The sequence below is a fragment of the Benincasa hispida genome, chromosome 4 (assembly GCF_009727055.1).
Source record: "Benincasa hispida cultivar B227 chromosome 4, ASM972705v1, whole genome shotgun sequence".
In the NCBI taxonomy this organism is placed as follows: Eukaryota; Viridiplantae; Streptophyta; class Magnoliopsida; order Cucurbitales; family Cucurbitaceae; genus Benincasa; species Benincasa hispida.
In genome coordinates this window covers 69,802,378-69,822,476 of record NC_052352.1, presented here as the reverse complement: position 1 = coordinate 69,822,476, position 20,099 = coordinate 69,802,378, and the positions used below count along the sequence as shown (strand labels likewise).

Below are 20,099 nucleotides of genomic sequence, written 5' to 3'. Positions count from 1 at the left end.
GTGGAGCAGCAGGGGAAACTATTTCCTTTCGTAGATTCTTCCAATAGTAGGTTATCCAAGGAACTTGTTTTGTAGGAAGGACGGGATTGTCCGGAATGGGAGGGCCAGGATTAGTGTCAGGATGACCAGGAGGATTAGTGTCAGGAATTGGTTCAAGAAACAAGTCTACAGGAATGGAATAGGTGGATGACGTGTTAGTCTCTTCACTCGAAGTCTCCCCCGAAGAGGACTAACAGGAAAAAAGTTTGTCTTCTTGAAAGGTAGCATCCATGGTGACAAAGTACTTTTTGAGAAGAAGGCTGATAATAATTTATGTAGCCCCGTTGATGTAGCGGATACCCAACAAAGACACATTGTTTAGCCCTAGGAGCGAATTTACCAATGGAACCATGATATGAACAAACACTGTACATTCAAAACCCGAAGAGGAACATCTAGGAAAAGCTGGTAGAAGAGAAGAATTCTTTGAAATGGGCTAAGGGAGTCTGGAACTTGAGGACACGGGAAGGCATTTGATTAATGAGATGGGCTGCAGTGAGGACAGCAGCGCCCCAAGTACGAGGGTATGGATGCAGGAATCATGAGAGCCCGAGCAACCTCAATAAGGTGACGGTTTTTTTTTCGCGCCACCCCATTTTGTTGCGGGGTATAGGCATAGGAGTTTTGATGGATGATACCTTTAGACTTTAAAAACTCACGGAGGGACTGAATTAACAACTCACGGCCATTGTCACTCCGAAGGATAGCAATTTTGGTATTGAAACTGGGTTTCTCGACCGTGTTTAGAATTGCTGAAAGACTGTAGTCACTTCAGATTATCTGTAAGAAGGAACACTCATGTAAGACGAGTGTGATCATCTATGAAGGTGACAAACCACCGTTTACCCGACACAGTTGTATATTTGATGGGCCCCCACACATCACTATGTATCAGGTGGAAAGGTTGGGACGGTTTATAGGCTGGGAAGTAAAAGACACTCGAGGTTGTTTTGCACGAATACAAACATCGCAAGATAAAGATGAAATATTAACATTACGAAATAAATGGGAAATAAATACTTCATATAATGAAAATTCGGATGTCCCAAGACGAAAAATGCTATAACAGGAAATCAGTTTCAGAAATAGTAAGGGAAGAGAGTAAACAAGTGCTAGATAAACTCCTAGATGAAGCATCCTCTGAGAAGGAAGTAAGAGCCCCTACTGTGCCGGACAGTGCTAATCGTCTTCCCCGAGCTCAGGTCCTGAACAAAACATTATCCGGTGAGAAAACGACATTACAATTCAGGGGTCTCTGGTTATTTTATTGACAAGATAGAGATTATAAGATATCTTCGGCACATGTAGGACATTCTGTAAAATCAACCCTTGAATAGGAGATAAGTGACCTTTCCCAGCAACGGAAGCAAAGGACCCATCTGCAATTCGTATTCTCTCGTTTCTCGCACTTGGATCATACGAGAAGAAATTGATCAGATGATCTAGTTAGGTGATCTGTTGCTCCTGAGTCAAGGATCCACGATCCACCTTCGACAAGAACTAAAGGACTGAGAAGTACCTGATTGAAGCAACATTGCTGGTTCTAAACCTTATCTGGAACTTATGGTTGGTGGCTGATGATGTACCATCCCTTGTTTCACTGACAAGGGCCCGACCGGTTTTTGATTTATCATTTGCAGACCGTCGCTTACCATTCGGTGGGTGACCGTGTAACTTCCAGCATTGATCTTTGGTGTGCCATGGTTTCTTACAGTGTTCACAGATGGGTGGGGATTTTCCGTTCTGTTTGTTGCTCTCTGGTCCCGAAGATTTGGCTCCAAACGCAACAAAATCTAAGTGGGTGTTGTTTGAGCCATTCATAGCTCTAGTTCTGTCCTCTTCTAATCTGACCTCCGAGCATACTTCCATTAGAGACGGTATTGGTCTCTGTCCCAAAATCCGACTTCGGACACAATCAAATTTAGGGTTTAAGCCAGCCAAAAAATCGTACACCCGGTCCGCCTCCTCAGTCTTTGAGTACTGAACTCTGGCAATAGGACAATTCCACACGACCTCGCGGCACAAGTCCATTTCTTGCCATAACAGGGACAATCTATTGAAATAAGACGTTACGTCAAGAGTCCCTTGTTTGCACTCATAAATATGTTTCCTTAAGGTATAAAGATGGGAGGCATTTTGCCTTTGTGAATAGAGCTTCTGGATAGCTTCCCAAATATCCCGAGCGGAGGCGGAGTACAGAAGTGGCTTTTCGATCTGGGGTTCCATGCTGTTTATCAGAATTGAGCGAAGGAGAGAGTCCTCTCCTTTCCATATACGTTCCTGGGGATCACCGGTATTTGGTTTTGGTATTTCGCCAGTTAGATACCCAAACTTATGACGCCCCTCAAGGTCCATTCTCACCGATTGGGACCAAGAAAAGTAATTCTCACCGTTAAGTTTCTCACCAGTAGACATTTCTGCAGAGTTCCCCACAGAACCATACATAATATTTGCAATAGGTAAGTTAGAGTAAGCATTTACCGGTGTTTCTGAGCATAAAGAGAAGTCTGAATGTGGATGAAAACTAGTTGTAGGATTTGTCGTGGATCTGAGGGCAGAAATTTGCTGCTGTAAGTCGGCCAACTGCTGTTCAAAACCAACGGTTCCACTAGAATATGCCATAGGTTGGTTTTGCCCATAAATCCCAGGAACAGTAGCTTCATTTTGGCTCGAGGACGGACCAAAAGAAGGGCTGGGAACTGACTGACCATACTGGTTCGGCTGGACCCCGGTTCAGTTTGAACCGGTTTGGTTGAACCGGTTGGTTCGGCTGGACCGGCTGGATTGACCGAGTAACTTGGGTCATCCACGGGCGATCTGAAACATACACTAGGGCTGGCTGCTGACCTGAAAATGGAGGTTGGAGATCGCCTGTATACTGCCAGTCACGGGCGGTGGTGTCGGCCTGAGCAAAATATCCCGAGGGTGAAGGGTTTCCATGCATCGGGGGATTCTGAGGCAGGATCTGGTGGGTGCCGATCGGGTCTGAGGAGTTTTGTTGGAGGTTGGATCGGGTCTGAGGCAGATGGGTTCCGATTGGATCTGAGGCAAATGGGTTCGAAGCAGAAGATCCATAAGGCTAACGAATTCCAGATGGGACACTCGGATCTGAGGCAGAAAATCCAGATGAGCTCGGATTTGTGCGCCGATCTGGTCTGAGAGTTCCGGTGGTCGGGTCTACAACAGTAGTCCACTGGTTATAAATTGGAGGATCAGGTCGGGTCTAGCTAGAGGTTGGATCAGACATAGATTTTACGAGTTGAGGCATAGCGGCGTGAAAATAATGCTTAACGGCTTCTCTTATGGCTGCAACAACTTCAGCGTTTATGGATCCCTTTGTTCTAATGGAGGTTTCTGTTGGAGTCTCTAGTTTGTTCTCATCAATGACAGCCAGGGTTTCGTCGCCATGCTCTGATACCATATTGAAAAAAAAGAGACGAAAAGAAACACAGATTTACGTGGAAACTCTAGATCAGGGAGAAAAACCACGATAGGAGAATTTTTATTCTTTTAATTTTTCTGATACACAGTACTTAATACAGGACAGGTATAAATAACCAAACAGAGAGAAACCCTAGACAGTAGATATTGAGGAAAAGACTAAAACTCTTAGGGCTAAAACACCATTTCAACAGAAACAATGTGCGAAGAACGCACTTTAGACAATTGAAGACCATAAGCTTCCACAATTGAAGAAAATTTGGATGGTATCTAAGAAGACAAAAGAGATGCACTCAATCTTCTATCATGAACACACTGTTTTTCCTCATCCCTCTAAAACAAAATATAAAGCTTCCCTAATATGATCTGCTGAAAATGGTTCCTCAAGAGCTAGGTCCAAATGATGAAGATCATATTCTTCACTACTCACACTAACGAGTCCTCACTAAAATCATAGGGGTGAGAGAGCCCGTTGGAGGAAGAATAACAAGCAACTCCTCTAGTAAATTGAGTCTTCGAACCTAGATGGAAAGAGTTGAATAACTAAAAGCCTTTGAAGAACCATGACCCCTTGAAGAGTTGTGGAGACAATTTTCCTGACATAATAGGAACTTGAGCTCGTACAAACTTCTCCTCGAAAGAGTCAGAATTATTATCTACTAAAAACTTGAAAGAGGATTGATTAACAATTTTCTGGGTATAATGCAAGCGAAAAGCCGGAACACCTCTCAAAAGGATCTAAAATCTGTTACTGTTGTTTTTGTTACCGTTAGCAAGTTATTGAATAATTGCAAGGAGTTCATTCAGAATTTTCCATTCACCAAATTTTTGTAAAAATAACTTTTGATTGTTGTCGGTCTTATTTATTTCCTTCCTAACTCTTATTTTGCAGTTCGGAAGCTGTCTCCGATTCTATTGGAGGAACGGGAATAACGCTGGAACCTATTCCAGCATGCAGAGAGGACTTTTCTAGGATGAAGTTAACATCATTTGATAAATTGATTGAACGAACCTGTGGTTCGATAAAGAATGTAAGACTTTGGTGTGAGCCTGATCAGAAACCTGGAGGTACTACAGGAAATTCCAGCATGGCACCTGATGCAGCGTAATTTTCTCATTAATCTTGAATGGTCTATTTGATCTCCCTCGTTCTTTGAGGTGCTAGATCAGGAAAGGAGGCACATTTATTGAACTTCATAAGATCGTACCTTTTGTGTTGGTATCATTTATTATTTTGACCTTTGTGTTTATTGAGTTATGAGAGCATTGCATTTTGATTAATTATACTCGGTAATGCTAGGAACAGTTATTGAAGTGGCATCGAACTAAACTGTAACTTTTATGCAGTGAAATTCAACTCAAAAGCCCGAACTGGCTGTTTGGTCAGAGGAAGTATGAAGAGAGTAGCCCTGGTTCCAAAGGTGTTTCACATGAAGCTGCAGTCTGTACAGAGGATAACATAAAAATCGATGGCTTCTATGATTTAAACAAACTTTCTTCTAGTGACAATTTCAATGATGAGGAAATCTTCCAAAGGTAAATCTTCTCTGAATACTAATATTTTACTGATATTGCTGTTATGTGCTTCAGTGTGAACAAATTGGACGACTCTCTCCTCTTATGCTGTGATCTAAAATGGCATTCATTTGGAAATAGGAAATATTTTTCATTAAGATATGAAGAAAAAGAAGTAAAGAAGAGATACAAATTAAGGACAAGAATCTTAGTAATAATTTTATAATATTTATTGCACGAGAAAGTTCTCTCTGCTCTCTACTCTCTCCTCTCTCCTCTCTTCCCTCCTTTTCTTTCCGGCCACTCTCTGGTGACTTTCTCTCTTCCCTACCATCATTTCCCTCCATCGGTGATATACTACCTAAGATACCACCCTATGGAAATAGAAAGCTGTAAAGTGAATGGGTACTTTTGTATTTGGACCGAAGATGATCAGTTCTACATTGAGGATATGGAAGCTTGTAGGGTGCTGCCCCTCTCAAGGGCGCAATTGAGTTGGTTTGTGGAGTAAGCCTCAAAGCTATTAGCAAGTTCGAGTAAACTCTATTTTCTCAACAATGACAGAGGTAGTGATGGAGCCACAAGGTTATCTAAGTTCAGGGATCTTTCTGGTTGGGTTTTGAGATTTGTTGTCTGGCCTTCAACCGGAGGTCGGTTTTTTATTCATGTCCCAGAAGGTCCTAAGCAAAAAGGTTGGCATTCTTTCATTGGTACGATTAAAAGTTTTTTTAAAGAAAAGTGAGAATTTACGTTTGTTATCTTTTTTTTTTTTTTTTTGAAAAGGAAACCAATCTTTTTATTAATGCATAGAAAGAAAGTACAAGAGATGTGTACTTGAAAGTGAACGATTCATGACTTGGGATCAGGAGACGCACTTGGGCATCTCAACTAGGTTGACACCCCCTTAGCATCCTCATCACATCCATGATAACTCAAACACATTGGAATGAAAAGATCTTACAAAAAGACTGAATACAAAGAAGAGGGTGGATCCTCCGAGAAACGTAATACAAAACAAAAGAAAAACAGGAACATAAATCTAAACTAATTGAATCTTCTTGGTTGGAGAGGAGTGACCCTTCACTTTAAAAATCAATCAATTCAGGTCGATGAAAGCTTGCCAATTTAGACAGATGCCTTGGAGAGAGTATGCTACAAAATATTTAGAACGTCTGTTATCAAAGGAGCCATTAACAGCCCCTGTTTATTCCACCAAAGCTACATCAGTGCCAAATTCCCAAAGAGTACATGGAACAAGTTTTGCGGATGTGGTAAAAGGAAGAGACCCCAAGTGCTATACCCCAGAATCATCAATCAAGAGTGACAACAAACAGATGCAGCCCCCAGCTCCATTCTCGTTCAAACAGAGCAAGAAGACCTTTTCGGTTCAGAAGAACTCTGATGTGTTCAAGGATGACTTTAACAACTTATGGATCATCTCGAGGCTATTTGTGTTCAATGAAGGGAAGGAGATAACAAAAGTATTGAAACAGGCCCTTCAATCGGATGTCATTATCAATCCTTTGTTTGCAGATAAAGCTTTAATCAAAGTCGACCAAGGAACTCTAGAAGAGCCGATCGAAGAGCCAGGTAAATGGCAATCAGTCGGTCCCTACCATTTACTTTTGGAAAATGGAACAAAACAAAACATGGTAGACCTTCGGTTATGAAAGGTTTTGGGGGTCGGATCTCAATAAAAAATCTCCCTTTAGACTATTGGAATAGAAGCACCTTTGAAGCTATTGGAGCTTACTTTGGAGGGCTTGAGAGTATTGCACTAGACACTCTTAATCTTACTAATTGTGTTGAGGCAAGAATTCAAGTTACTAGGAACCTGTGTTGGTTTCATGCAGTAAGGTTAGAAATAAAAGATGAGACTCGAGGCAAATATTTATTTGAATTTTGGGGATATAGAGTCTTTAGATCCTCCTTCAATAACTAAAGGTGAGTTATTTGTTTACAATTTTTCTAATCCAATAGATTTAGTCCGTTTAAATCAAGTAATGAAGGATGAAGGAATTGTAGTCGAAGATTTGAAAGCCGAATGGTTCTTTCTTGAATCCATTCAGTCCAAACCGGAGTTCTCAAGAAATACATATGTGTTTCTGAAAAAGGCTCCACAACAGTCGCATAGGAAGATGAAGAATTCTTCTTCAAAAGATGGTGCATATTTCTCTAAGGAAGACGAAGAGTCTTCCCTGTGGAGTCTACAGAAGACGGAGCGGCCACTTTTGGTTGGCGCGAATTCTCCATTGGCATTTGAATGGTCCCCTTTAAAGGGGATACAGAAAACGAAGTAGCACCCTCATGTGTAGACACGTTCTTCTCAGAGGAAGCCGAAGAGACTTCTGTTTTAAGGAGAGAGGAAAAAGCAGACGTTTCGTCTTCCAAACGGCCCCTGTCATTGATCATTGAAAAGTCCAAATTAAATGATACCACTTCAGCACAATCTAATTGGAATTCTCAATTACCTCAAGACAATAATGACACAATTAATATTTCAGAGGCAGTAGCCATTCAACCTTTAGCATTCAGCATTACCCTCACAGCAAATATACCTCCCCGATAGCACAAAAGCCTCTGAAAGATATTGAAGACGATTCTACCTCGATCTCTAAGAGGGTGTACGCACCTCTTCAAACCTTTCCCCAAACACTTTGCATGAAGACGAAGATCCTTCATTAAATCATGGTCCCTAATTGCAAACTGAATCTACTTGAGGATTGTTGTGCTAGACTTCAACTTCCATATGCCAAGACTGAAAGGTTAGTAAAACTTACTTCTAACAAACTTCTTCTTAATCTCCAATTTTCAAAGATTGAGACCCAACTTTTTCTTTCATGCAAGGCTCCTCTTTCATTGAGTCTCTCAGTCTAAGAAGACTCTCACAAGGCTTTGATGAAGCGTCAGTCGTCAGTGTCAGCAGTGAGGAATTAGAGAATGAGGACCATGATTTCAACACAAGGTTGATGAAGATTTAGTTGGAGTCGACATGGCTTTGAATCTTCTTTTTCACAATGGTGAAGATCAGGAGATAGAGGCAATAGAAGTTACTAATCCAGCCCCCCAACTCTTTCTGACATCCCTCAAGAACTCAACTCCTTGGTTGGAATCCTGTGATATTACCCTGGGTTAATCAGTGTTTAAGTCTCTCGCTCCTACAGAAACGTTTGATACAAGAGGCTCATATGAAGATCATCTCGTGGAATATTAGGGGCCTTGGTGATAAAACTAAAAGATTGGTTATAAAAAGATTCCTGAAAAAAATAAATCCGGATATTGTATTACTTCAAGAATCGAAAATGGCTAGTTTTGACCTTCCATTGATAAAAAGTTTATGGAGCTCTAAGGATGTGGGTTGGGCTTTTGTGGAATTGCTGGGTAGGTCAGGAGGCATTTTGACATTGGGGGATGAAAGCAAATTATCAATCTCCGAGATTGTTAAGGCAGAGTTTTCTTTAACAATAAAATGGCATACCATTTGCAAGAAATTGTGTTGGGTAATAAATGTTTATGGTCCAAATAATTACAAAGAAAGAGAGATTTTGGTGTGAACTATTGTCTTTAGTTGAACAATGTGCAGACCTATGGTGCCACGGTGGGGATTTTAACTGCATTCGAAGAAGACAAGAAAGATTTCCATTGGGGAAAGCAACAAGAGAAATCAAACATTTGATTTCCATTGGGGAACTATCGAGTCCGATTGATGCTTTAGGATGCCATCCCGAGTGTCGGGATGCCATTAGCTTTCTCTCTCCTGTTTGGGCACGCTTGTTGAGCACACATGAAGATGCACCCCTTAGAGTGAGGTTCGCTAGCCTACCACGGAACATACACATTGTGGCACCTACCCACTATTTGCGAAGTCGGAGAAAAAAACACAACCCCCTTTTTCATCGGCACTACCCTTCAGTCGACTCACTGGCCACCTCATGTGGCAACGTTGCGAAGGTGCTTCTCTTGCTCTTCATGTAGCTTCTCTCTTTTTGAACTACCAGACTGTTGGTCATCTCCAACGCGCACTGGCCCCAATAACTGTGAAATCATCCCACTTAGGCATGTAGAATGACTTAAGGGACACGCTCGCTCCACATAAGGGGAGCATACTCATGGGACAACAACCCATTCTTGCGAGTTGCTTCCCAATCACTTGGCTCTGCCAGCCACGACGTCCACCCATATGGACTCTTGATGCACAAATGCACTTGACCGACGCATGTCTCCTTGACCCTGGTTCTTCTGCTTGTAACCATTAACTCTATCCCTCTGGTGGTAATGGTTCTTTTGAAGGTACCCTACCTGGTACACCACCTGTACTTCATCTTATCAACGGAATAGCCCTCCACCTGCCTACGTAGGCAATGAAACTTTCAACGAGCTTGGTTCTTACTTCCTGACTGGACAAAATTCCATCAATGACGAAATCCGGCACATACTGTCTTTGATACTGACTCACATCTGCCCTGCCAAATTGACACTCTTGACACAATTGTGAAGTCTTCAATTCACCCCTTCGGGTTTCTTTCCCTCCTTCTTGTCCGACTCCACTCAAAAAGTGTGGCTCTGATACCAAATGTCATGGTCGTACTTTTCCAACCGTGCGGCACCATGATTCACCCATGATCATGGTCAGCCTTAAGGGATGGTCAAGTCCCAATTCACTTTTTGCTCGACTCTTTGAAGCTTCGTTGGACCTTAGGCGAGATTCTTTCATCTGCGTCGTATCTCTTTTCATCATCTTGGTTCCCAACAACACGTCCCCCATACTTTTACATTACTTCGGAACTTCACCGGGATGAGTTCTAACCCTTCGTTGGACCAAAACAGGCTTATAACCCTTTATCGAGGCTTACCACGTGATTTAAACATTTATTGTGACTTTTCGGGACATAACAATGCTTATTGAGCTCTATCGCCTTGCTTTGGCGCCTATCGGGCTTCTTTTGGCCTAATGGTCGCCTACCGTGCTTTACCGGGCCATTACAATGTTTACCGGGACAACTCAGGCAAGTATTGAGCCAACCGGGAACTATCGAGTCCAACTGATGCTTTAGGATGCCATCTCAAGTGTCGGGATGTCATCAACTTTCTCTCTCCTGTTCGGGCACACTTATTGAGAACCACTGTCAAACGACCCATGCGCAACTATCTAAACTTATGACAAAACCCCACCTTTCGAGGTCACGACCTGGGCCCCATCTGGCCCCCATTGAGCTTGTCACTGATACCACTGATGACATGGATGCTTGTCTTTCTGCTTAATGTTCAACATGGCTTGCTTGCCCACTTATGTGGGTGATGCACCGTCCTCCTTGGTCACATCATGTCACTTTTCTTGGCCCTTTGTCTTTGCCAGATGTGTCGACGCTCACGTGTCGCCACTTCACTGTCTGCACAAGTGGGTTCACAGTCAACTATCTCAAAGTTAAATTTTGACACTCTTCCCCCCACTTAAACTGTCATTGTCCTTGATGACAAACTTGGGGGTACGATCCACTTTCATTCTCATTGGATTGCAACACCTGGCTCAAGTGGTTGACATTCAAAGTCTTGCTAGGTGACCTCTTTCCTTCTCAAGTAAACTATAGGAGTTCGACTTTGTGAGACTTTAGGTTCTGAAACAATAGCAGGTACGAGATAAGTAGCTCATTTAGAGGAGGAGTTTCGGACAGGTAAAATCAGTTTCCTATGGCTCAAATTCCTCACATTCTCCCCCGACCATGGGACTTGATAAAAAGGTTGGTTTTGAGGAAGCTAACATCCATAGAAATGTGCATTTTTCTAGTCATTGGCGAATAACATTTGTATCCCTTTTGATGTGATGAATAACCTAGACAAATGCACTTGGTGGATTTTGGATCAAGTATGGATCAATGAGGAGAATGATTGTGAAGGAGGAAATCCAAAAACCCGAAGAGCTAAACTTGATGAGAAGTTTTGGAGTTGGAAATAATTTTGGAGGAAGACATCACGAGGAGATTTGAATTGGATAACTCGACTGGGCATTCGGTTTATGAGAAAGGTTACAATAAGAATGACTTCTCCTCAAAATAGATTAGGAACATATTGGCAAACATAAGAGAGCGAGTGACCTCTAGAAGGTGTCTATTTTTCCTTTCAGCAATCTCATTTTGTTGAGTGCCTACACGTGAACTAGTTTGTGTCAAGACCAATTAACAAACTTCCATATCTTCGAAAAAAGCTTTGCTGCTAAAGGAATGTGGTTGACCCAGGACCATGAGAAATCCAATAAAATTAAAACCATACTAGAAAATCGATCAAACTGAAACGGATGTAGACATGGGTAAATACTTCTCATCTGGCAATTAGAGAAGAAAATTTGGATGGAATTTAAGAAGGGGATAGCAGTGCGCCTTCCACCCTTGATGCTATTAGACTCTGATTAGCAACATCTTGTACAAAAAAAATTTCACACGCTTCCCCAAATAAATCGTCTTAAGAAAGCTCAAAGGAGTTTCTGATTCTGGAGGAACGAACTCAAATCCTTCACTACTAACGCTGAAACCCGAATCCTCATCCACATTTGAAACAGTACTTACATGCTGATGTAGAGAAGCAGGATTGAAATTGCTTTTGATAAACTACGTGTTTGAACCCGAGAGTGTCAGAACTGGTTGACTGGTATTTTTTAATTTACGAGACTGCCTAATATTGCTCAAATGAGAGGCATGCTGATGTGTGGAGCGCAGCAAAAGGGGAATGCAATCTTCCTCTAACTTGTCAGAATTACACTCCAAAAATTCAAAAGCTATCAGGGGTTTCTTTTTCGGAGTGAAATGGAAAGGAAGGGGCTTTATTAATCGACTAGCTGAATTACTAGATACCTCTTCATCCGGATTAGCTAACTTTACTAATTCATTTTCTCCGCTACTTAAGCTTTCTCATAAATAACTTCCCCACTTAAACCAAATCTATAGGCAAAGACGAATTTGGTTATGCGATTTCATCATTGGAATGGGGTAAGAGAGAAAATGGAAGAGCTACTTTATGCAAATTAATGTTATCTAATTTTCCTATTTATTATATGTCCTCTTTCTTAAAGGTTATTTCCATATTGGAACGTATTATGAAAGTTTTTTCTGAGAGGGGCATAAAGGAAGAAGAATTAACCATTTGGTTAAGTGGGACTTGGTCTCAAGATGTCAAGAAGATGGTCTTCTCAGGTTTGGAGGACTAAAAGCTAGAAATTTAGCACTTTTGGCTTAGTGGGGTTGAAGATATTTCAATGCCGAGTTGTTCAAAGCATCCATGGAAGAGGTATTTTCATTTGGCATAGGGTTGGTAATTTTGATTTGAGTTTACGAAGCCCTTGGATTGGTATATCCAAATCATGGTTACAAGTTGAAGCTGTAGCAATATTTAAACTTGGTTGCGCTAATAGAATTGCTTTTTGGCTTGATCCTTGGATTGATTTGAATTGCTCTTCAACCAAGGGGTTCCGTTTCAGATCATTGGGATGAAGCCTCTTCTTTTTGGTACATTTTCTACCGTTGGTTGCCGAAGGAGGATGAGAATATCGAATTTCAAAGGTTATGAAGTATGATCTTGAAAAAAGGGGTAATTGATAGGTCGGATTGTCGTATTTGGTCTTTGGATTCTTCTGGTATTTTCTCGGTGAATTCTCTTTCCAAGCTCTTGGCTACTTCTAGTTCTTTTGATAAGTTGATTTTTAATGCCTCATGGAAGTCAGAGAGCACAAGGCGTGCTAATATCCTCATATGGATCATGATTTTTGGATCTTTGAATTGCTCTTCGGTTATTCAAAGGAAGCTTCCCTCGCACAGCTTGACACCCTCTATTTGCGCCCCTTGTATGGCTGGAAGTGAAGACCTGCACCACCTTTTCTTTGGTTTGGTTGCTGTTTTACAGATTTTGCTACTGGCGTTTGTTCTCCTTCTTTAATATAAGTTGGGTGTTTGTGAGGAGTTCAAAGATAACAGGGTTCAGAACCAGATTTCCTTGGATTAATGTAGTTTGTCATTACTCTAGAACTTTGGTTGGACGAAATCACTGCATCTTCCAAGGACAAGCTTCTCATAGGATTCGAGTGATTTGGATTGGCTACTTTGAAGGCTTCATGTTGGTGCCCTCTTCCAAAATTATTTGGAGTTCTATACAAGATATTTGCCTTAATTGGACGGCCTCTCTCTCTTCAACTTAATTTTGTTATTTTTGTTATTTCATAATACTTATGTTATATTGTGTTATTTTTATCTCTCTTTTTCAGAGTTTGTACCTTTGGAGCATTAGTCTCTGTCTATTATATGAATGAAAAAGTTTGTTTCTTTTGTGCACCAAAGAGTAGTTTTGCTTTTAAAGCTATGTTTAAAAAGCAGTTATAGGCAGTATAAAAGTTGATAGGTGTAGTTCATGTATCTGGAAGATAGAATCATTTATCTTATAGGAAGAATAAAACAATTCAACTTCTGTTCATTAACCACCCAACGTACTCTCTTGTCATTTATTATTGAAGATTGGACTTTTGTGCATATTACCATAATTTTCGCTCTAATCAATGCCAGATATAATCTTCAAATCAGAAATTCTCTTTATCTTTGTGTGATTGTTGAATATTTATCAGAAGTGCTTTTAGGTTATAACTAGAATGATAGTTACTTGGTGATGTCTAGGTACCTTGCAATGACATCAGTTGAAGAAGCCAATGGTTGGTATGGTGGTACTTTACTTGGTGATCAAGATGAAAGCAGTGAGATATATAAACACTATTCTGAGTTATGTGAGGTAATTGAAATCTGGTCATTCCGTACCTTTTGAAATTTGCTCAGTCTATCTTTTTTCGTCCATCTTATAATTACATAATCGAGAGAGATGCTCTTTATCAAAGTATGACAAATGTATATAAAAAAGAAGTCGCAGATGTCCTCTTTTTGCCACCTGTCTCCCTAACAATCTTGCTAATGGGAATTCTCTGAATCCCATGACTCCCCTCTCCCAAGTGGTTTATAGGTTAAGTGGTGTAAAGAGAATTTTATTAACGAGGGAAAGTGTTATTGAATACAGTAGACGGATTCTCTCTAGAGAATTAAATGCAAATAGAATCCTGAAAACATAATTAAAATGAAACTAAAATAGAAAGATTAATTTGTTAAGTTATCTCAATCCAATTACATCATATTCTCTCTTTTAAAAGAATTCATCCTCAAGTTTTAAAATAAAAAAGAAGGTAAAAAAATTATTTAAAAAAAAAAAAAAAAACTAAAGACAAAGTTCAAGCTCAAAATATAAGGGTCTATTTGGTAGACAACTCATATTTTGTTTTATGTTTTCAGATTTATTGAGTTCAGTGAATATGTGTTTGGTTGACAATCTGGATTTTGAAAATTGTTTTTCGATTCTGTGATCCCAACAATAGAAATTCTAAAAACAATTGTTTTTTATTTTTTCAGTTTAAAATGCAGAATTATATTAAAAACAATAAAAACAATAACAAATATACTTATAAACTCGATTATTTTTGTGAAATTAAAATGTAATATATCATATATTATATGATATATTACAAAATAATAATTATACCAAAAAAAATTAATATAAAACAAGTTTAGTAATTAATTAGTTACTAACTATATTCTAAATATATTTTCACACATTTAAAAAAATATATTTAATTTGAAATTTAATTTCTAAATTTGTTACCAAACATAATATGAAATATAACTTTATTTTCTTTGAATCTCTTGTTTTTAAAATTATGTTTTTAGATGACCTACTAAAGAGGTCCTAAGTTAACACATGTTTCTTGTCCGTGATTGTGTTTGTATTTGATTGTAGTTTCTGAAATATGTCGCTTTGTGATATGACACAAATGTAGAATTGATATGCTTTGGAATTTTGATCACAGGGTCCTGCCATGATGTCTTTCCAGAATGATCCTGAAAGGGAGATACACTACGCTGATCTTTTACGGATGGGAGCGATTGATGTGATTGATAATGCTTCTATTGAAGAAAACATGGAGGTGGCTTTGAAGGAGTATGATGAAATCGGTGTGGATCTTGGGATCATTCCTTCAACGTGCAAGTACTTTGCCGAAGATCCTAGTTGGCTGACTAGATGGATCATTGGAGAAGAGAAGCTGCATAGGATATAAGTTGAGAATGAACTCCTTTTGCATTACCAGTAGTTAATTTGTTTACTACATCTAATAGCTTGTCTGTATGTTCTAAACATTGGGAATAAAGATCGAGTACGAGTTATGGTGAAAATGGAGATAAAGTGAAAATGTGCTTATGTTTCTCTAGTAGGAATTGGGTCCACATAATTCTTAAATGCTATTATTGTGGCAAGCAATAAATGGAGGTAATATAGAAAATTTTCCATATTATAATAATAGAGATTGAGTTTTTTTCTACAAATGGCCTTATTTGGGAGGTCCAAATGAAAAATGGTCACCGGTTGAAAAAAGCAATGGAAAGGGGCTTTGTGCTCACATCATCCATGTGTGATTTTACTGTTTTGTCCTTGAGATGTAACTCGTGCGTCTTCATCCTCGATGACTCATCATTTGATTCACGATGACTCCACTCGATCCTTGATGGATAGTCACTCGGTACCCTAATGCACAGTGTACGATCCGTCATACTTGATCATGCCACGTCATACTCGATATGTGATTACTTTATACTCAATCATTTTGAATTACTCGTGCCATCGGAGACTTGTTCTGTAGTTAATGCTTATGTACGAATATAGCAAATTGAGGAATTTCTTAACGTTGGGAGGGGAGAAAATGTGTTTGGAGAAATTGGTACAAGAAGTCGTGGATACACTTTTTAACGTCGGGAGGGGAGAAAATCCACTTCACAAAACCTGATCTTGTTGACAGAAATCAAGTTATAAAGATATTTAGATTATTTCACTATCTTGTTTCACACCTCAAGTAAACAAACGTGCTAGTTTTTTTTTTTTCTCATATTTTGCTCACGTTTGTTTACTTTTTCGAAATTGTGTAAGACATACGAGCGTAGCAAAGAGGAGAGTGAGTGTGAGATTGTGAGTGTGCATTGAGACATGCGAGTAGCTCTCAGTGGAGCGAGGATGAGGGGAGAGAAAGCTACGAAATAATAAGCATCGAGTTGAAATTACCGAGTATTGAGTGATGAGTGTGGGTATTGAGTAGTGGGGAGTGAGTATTTAACAGTAACCTATTTTCCTAACTGCTCACTTTTTGTATTGTTATTCTTGAAGGATGGAGAAGTATCTATTCATGCGGTATGGTGGTACATAGTATGACACAGAAGAACGCTATACTGGAGGTCGTTTGAACGGTTTGCTAGTTTTGAGTACATTGACGTATAATGAGCTGATAAATCTAGTATATGAGATCATGCAAGGTTGTTCGAAAAAGTTCAAGATTATAATGAGGGTGACATATAAAATGGATATTGATTCTCCTCTAGTATGCTTAATGGATGATGTTTATGTCCAATTTTTCCTTTCAGAGTACGATCGTACTAGACTTTAGGTATTTGTAAGTCTTGAAGAAATTCAAGAAATTCATCATGTGGCAATGTTTGATTACACAAAGAGAGAAGACCAATCTGTTGGGTTTTTTGTCGTAAAACTCGTAGTTTGTAAACTTATTCTGAAAATTCAATAAGTTATTGAATATATTGTTTTTTCGAAATCCAATAAACCTAAGTCCCTTGACTATTACATGAGTACTTGAACTTTATGTAGAGACATACAAATGGATCAAGTTTGAGTAAATAGTCAAAATGATCTATAGTATATGAATAAGGTTGGGTGCCTTATTCTGGTAATACTGTTGGATGCAGCTTACTCTATAGTTGTTACAAAGAGTTGTAAAGTGCTACAAACGAAGTGATCCTAATTCGTTTATGTTGGGACATAAGGAGTAGGGGCATCCTGTGCAAATGAGTTTTTGTACAAGATCGAACTACGAAACTTGTCACTCTTGCTTTATAACGTTGTTTATTGTTTAAGACTAACTATTTCAAAGCGATGACCTAGTTAACTTGACTTTAATGTTGAGCTAACTATGAACTCCTGTTTGTTTGGGATTATCCTTTGATTTGCAAACGGTGAGAGTAGACCAAATGTCTCTACTCAATAAGCTTCCCATTTTGGGGATAAAATCGGATGAATAGCTGGGGACATAGGGTGCAAGACGAAATTCACTCGTACCCGATTAGGGTTAGTAGAGAGGTTGTTCCCTTCAAATGTTGATTCTGGGTCTTGAACAAGAGGTCTCACCCTCTCATTGGCCCGAGAAGGATTCAATTTGTTTATCGGATCACAAATCAATTGTTCATTAGGGGATCAGTGGAACTTAAGGAACAAGAGGTAATTTTGGCTGTAAAATAGATATTCGACCCAACCGTTATTACGAATAACCTGTGAAGGGTTAACTTACTAATTATGGTTATATCGAGTGGACATAATATATCTACAGTGAGGGAAGTTCAGCTATGGGCTTTAGTGGAATCATTCATTAGTTAACGAATGGAGATTAGTTCGGTCTAATGAGTTTAGCCGATTAATCTCGGATCATTAGAGCGCATGATATGTAGGTTTGCGAGGTCCCCCTACTAGCTCGTAAATGGATTAGCTCTAGAATAGTGTGATAAGTTAATTTGAAGTATTCAAATTAGAATTAAATGAAATTGGAGAAATATTATTTAAATATGATTTAAATATTTGAAGATGGAATTGTGTAAAAATTAATTTAACATTTGATATTAAATTAATTAGAATTTTTTAAATTGTTTAAATAATTATTTATTAATTTTATTAAAAAAAATTAAAATTTGAAATGAATTTTATAAAATTAATAATATTTTCAATTTTATTAAAAGAATTGATTTATGAAATCAATATTTGAAAAATTGAAAAAGAAGGAAAAATTACAAAAATGGAAAATGAGCATTTTTTGACGCAATGCAACCGAAAGAATTTATCTGAAAAAATCGAGAGAAGAAGTTGTTCTTCTGTTGGGTTGCTATTGTGAGTCTGTCTCCAAATTCACTTAATTCAGGCTTATTTTGAGTCCCAAACTCAATCTAGAGCACCAAGACGATAGTAGGGAAGATCTTGGGGTGGTCTACAGCAAGATTCAGAGGGGATTTGCAGCTGGTTTCAAGCTTTGAGGAAGTTCTGCAAAGGTATGTCACGAAACCCATTTATTTCTGCTGAAGCATGCTTTCATTTCTGCCAAAATTAATGAATTAGAGTGCTTATGAATCTTGGTCCCTTCCACTGCGCGATGGTATGTTCCAACACAACCCACTTGTGAAGCGGATATTAATAAGCATGATGTTTGCAAAATGACAACATCAATAATATAGCAAACGTATTGCATCCGCATGTGACACCAGAAGAAGTTCAAATATGTATAAATGAGAATGTGATGATAGAAGAGGAAGAGGCTCGGAAAGAAAAACAGCCAATCTCAGCTGTTTTAGGGAGTAATCCTTCTGTTGTAAATGAAGAACAACGAACCCAGGTTGTTTTAGAGAGTGGTCCTTCTATTGTGAATGAAGAACAACCAACTCTAATTCTGTCAAATGATTTTGGCTATTTCATTGGGAGTGTGCCTCACCAAAATTCACGTAATGTACCATCTAGTAGTACACCAGAACAAAGGACTTGATCATGCAACCACAGTCTTTTGTAAGGTTGGTGGATACCATTAAAGTAAGACTTTCTTCAGTAAGAATGACGTGAAGATGAGGTTAGCAAGGTTGGCCATTAAGAACAACTTTGAGTTGTGGGTTAAAAAATCGAACAAAAAATTGTATAGTGTTCGATATATACACCGATTTGTAAGTGGGTCGTTTGAGCAATTAAAATGGACAGATGTGATATATTCAAGATAACAACCTGCACGCCAAATCACACATGCTTGATTGAAGTATTGAATCATAATCATAGGAAAGGCAGTGTATTTGTTATTGGCCACTTAATCAAGGACAAGTTCGGCATTGGTCGAAGGTACAAACCGCACCATATTATTGAGGATATGTGGCATTAGTACGGTGTCAATATTAGTTATGACAAGACATGACGTGCGAGAGAAACCACTTTTGCTCTTGCAAGGGAGATGCCAAAGGAATCATATATCGTCTTGCATGCATATGGTGAGGCTTTAAAGATAGAAAGTCCTGGAACTGTATTTGAGATCGAGCTTAAAGAATCACAATATTTCAAATACATGTTTATAGCACTAGTTGCGAGTTTAAGAAGTTTTAAGAGTTGTGGACCTGTGATCATTGTAGATGGTACTCATCCAAAGGGTAAGTACAAGGGAACCATATTAGTTGGTGTTACAATGGATGATAATTACTAACTGTATCTACTAGTATGTGCAATTGTTGATAATGAGAATGACCAAACCCTGAAGTGGTTCATGACGAACATTAAAACAACAATTGGAGAATACCCTAACCTCTTATTCATCTCAGACCATAGACAGAGTATAACTAATGTTGTTTAGGCCGTATTCCCCAAATCTTACCACGGACTTCAAGGACGAGTTCGTTAGAAAATTGTTTCACAATGCTTGCAGAGCGTATCAGGAATCAGAATTCAAGCGCTACTGGGGCCAAATAGTGAACTACAATAACAGTTCCCTTGCTAGATCTTTGGAGGATGCTAATGTTCAGAGATGGGCACAGTATTACTAATGCGAGAATCGATATGGTAACATAACCAGTAATAGTGTCGAATGCTTCAATGCTATTACCAAAAAAGCAAGAGGTTTGTTAATAACTTCGTTGCTAAAATACATAAGAGGTTTACTTCAAGGGTAGCTTCATGAGCAGCGAACAATGTGGTATGATAGTACATCACCACATTCAAAGTATGTAGAGAAAATAATGGGTTTAGAGTGTGACAAAGCTAGGCGATACTGAGTAAATCCAATCGATTGTTATAGATTTCATGTCAAGGACGATGGATTAGACAGTATCGTCAGCCTTAACAATCGAGAATGTCGTTGCATACAATTTCAATGTTTGGAGATTCCGTGTTTGCATGTTATTTTTTCAGCTAGAGAGTGCAACATCAATCTGTTTACTGTAGGTATCGTATTCTATAGTGTT

General features: G+C 39.0%; 1 protein-coding gene across 4 annotated transcripts in view; it reads left to right on the top strand.

Annotated features, from left to right (window-relative positions):
• LOC120075354 (phosphatidylinositol-3-phosphatase SAC1) overlaps window positions 1–15,367 on the top strand; it is an 85,064-nt gene extending 69,697 nt beyond the window's left edge. The window contains exons 13-16 of one of the 4 annotated variants that reach the window (XM_039028662.1): window positions 4,373–4,585; window positions 4,828–5,016; window positions 13,647–13,758; window positions 14,879–15,367. In XM_039028662.1, coding sequence (XP_038884590.1) covers window positions 4,373–4,585; window positions 4,828–5,016; window positions 13,647–13,758; window positions 14,879–15,127 — 763 coding nt within the window. In that variant the 3' untranslated portion in view covers window positions 15,128–15,367. Of the gene's footprint in view, window positions 1–4,372; window positions 4,700–4,827; window positions 5,017–13,628; window positions 13,759–14,878 lie in introns of those variants that run through there. The other 3 variants (XM_039028661.1, XR_005481309.1, XR_005481310.1) reach the window with 3 other exon arrangements.
• Window positions 15,368–20,099: the final 4,732 nt, after the last annotated feature.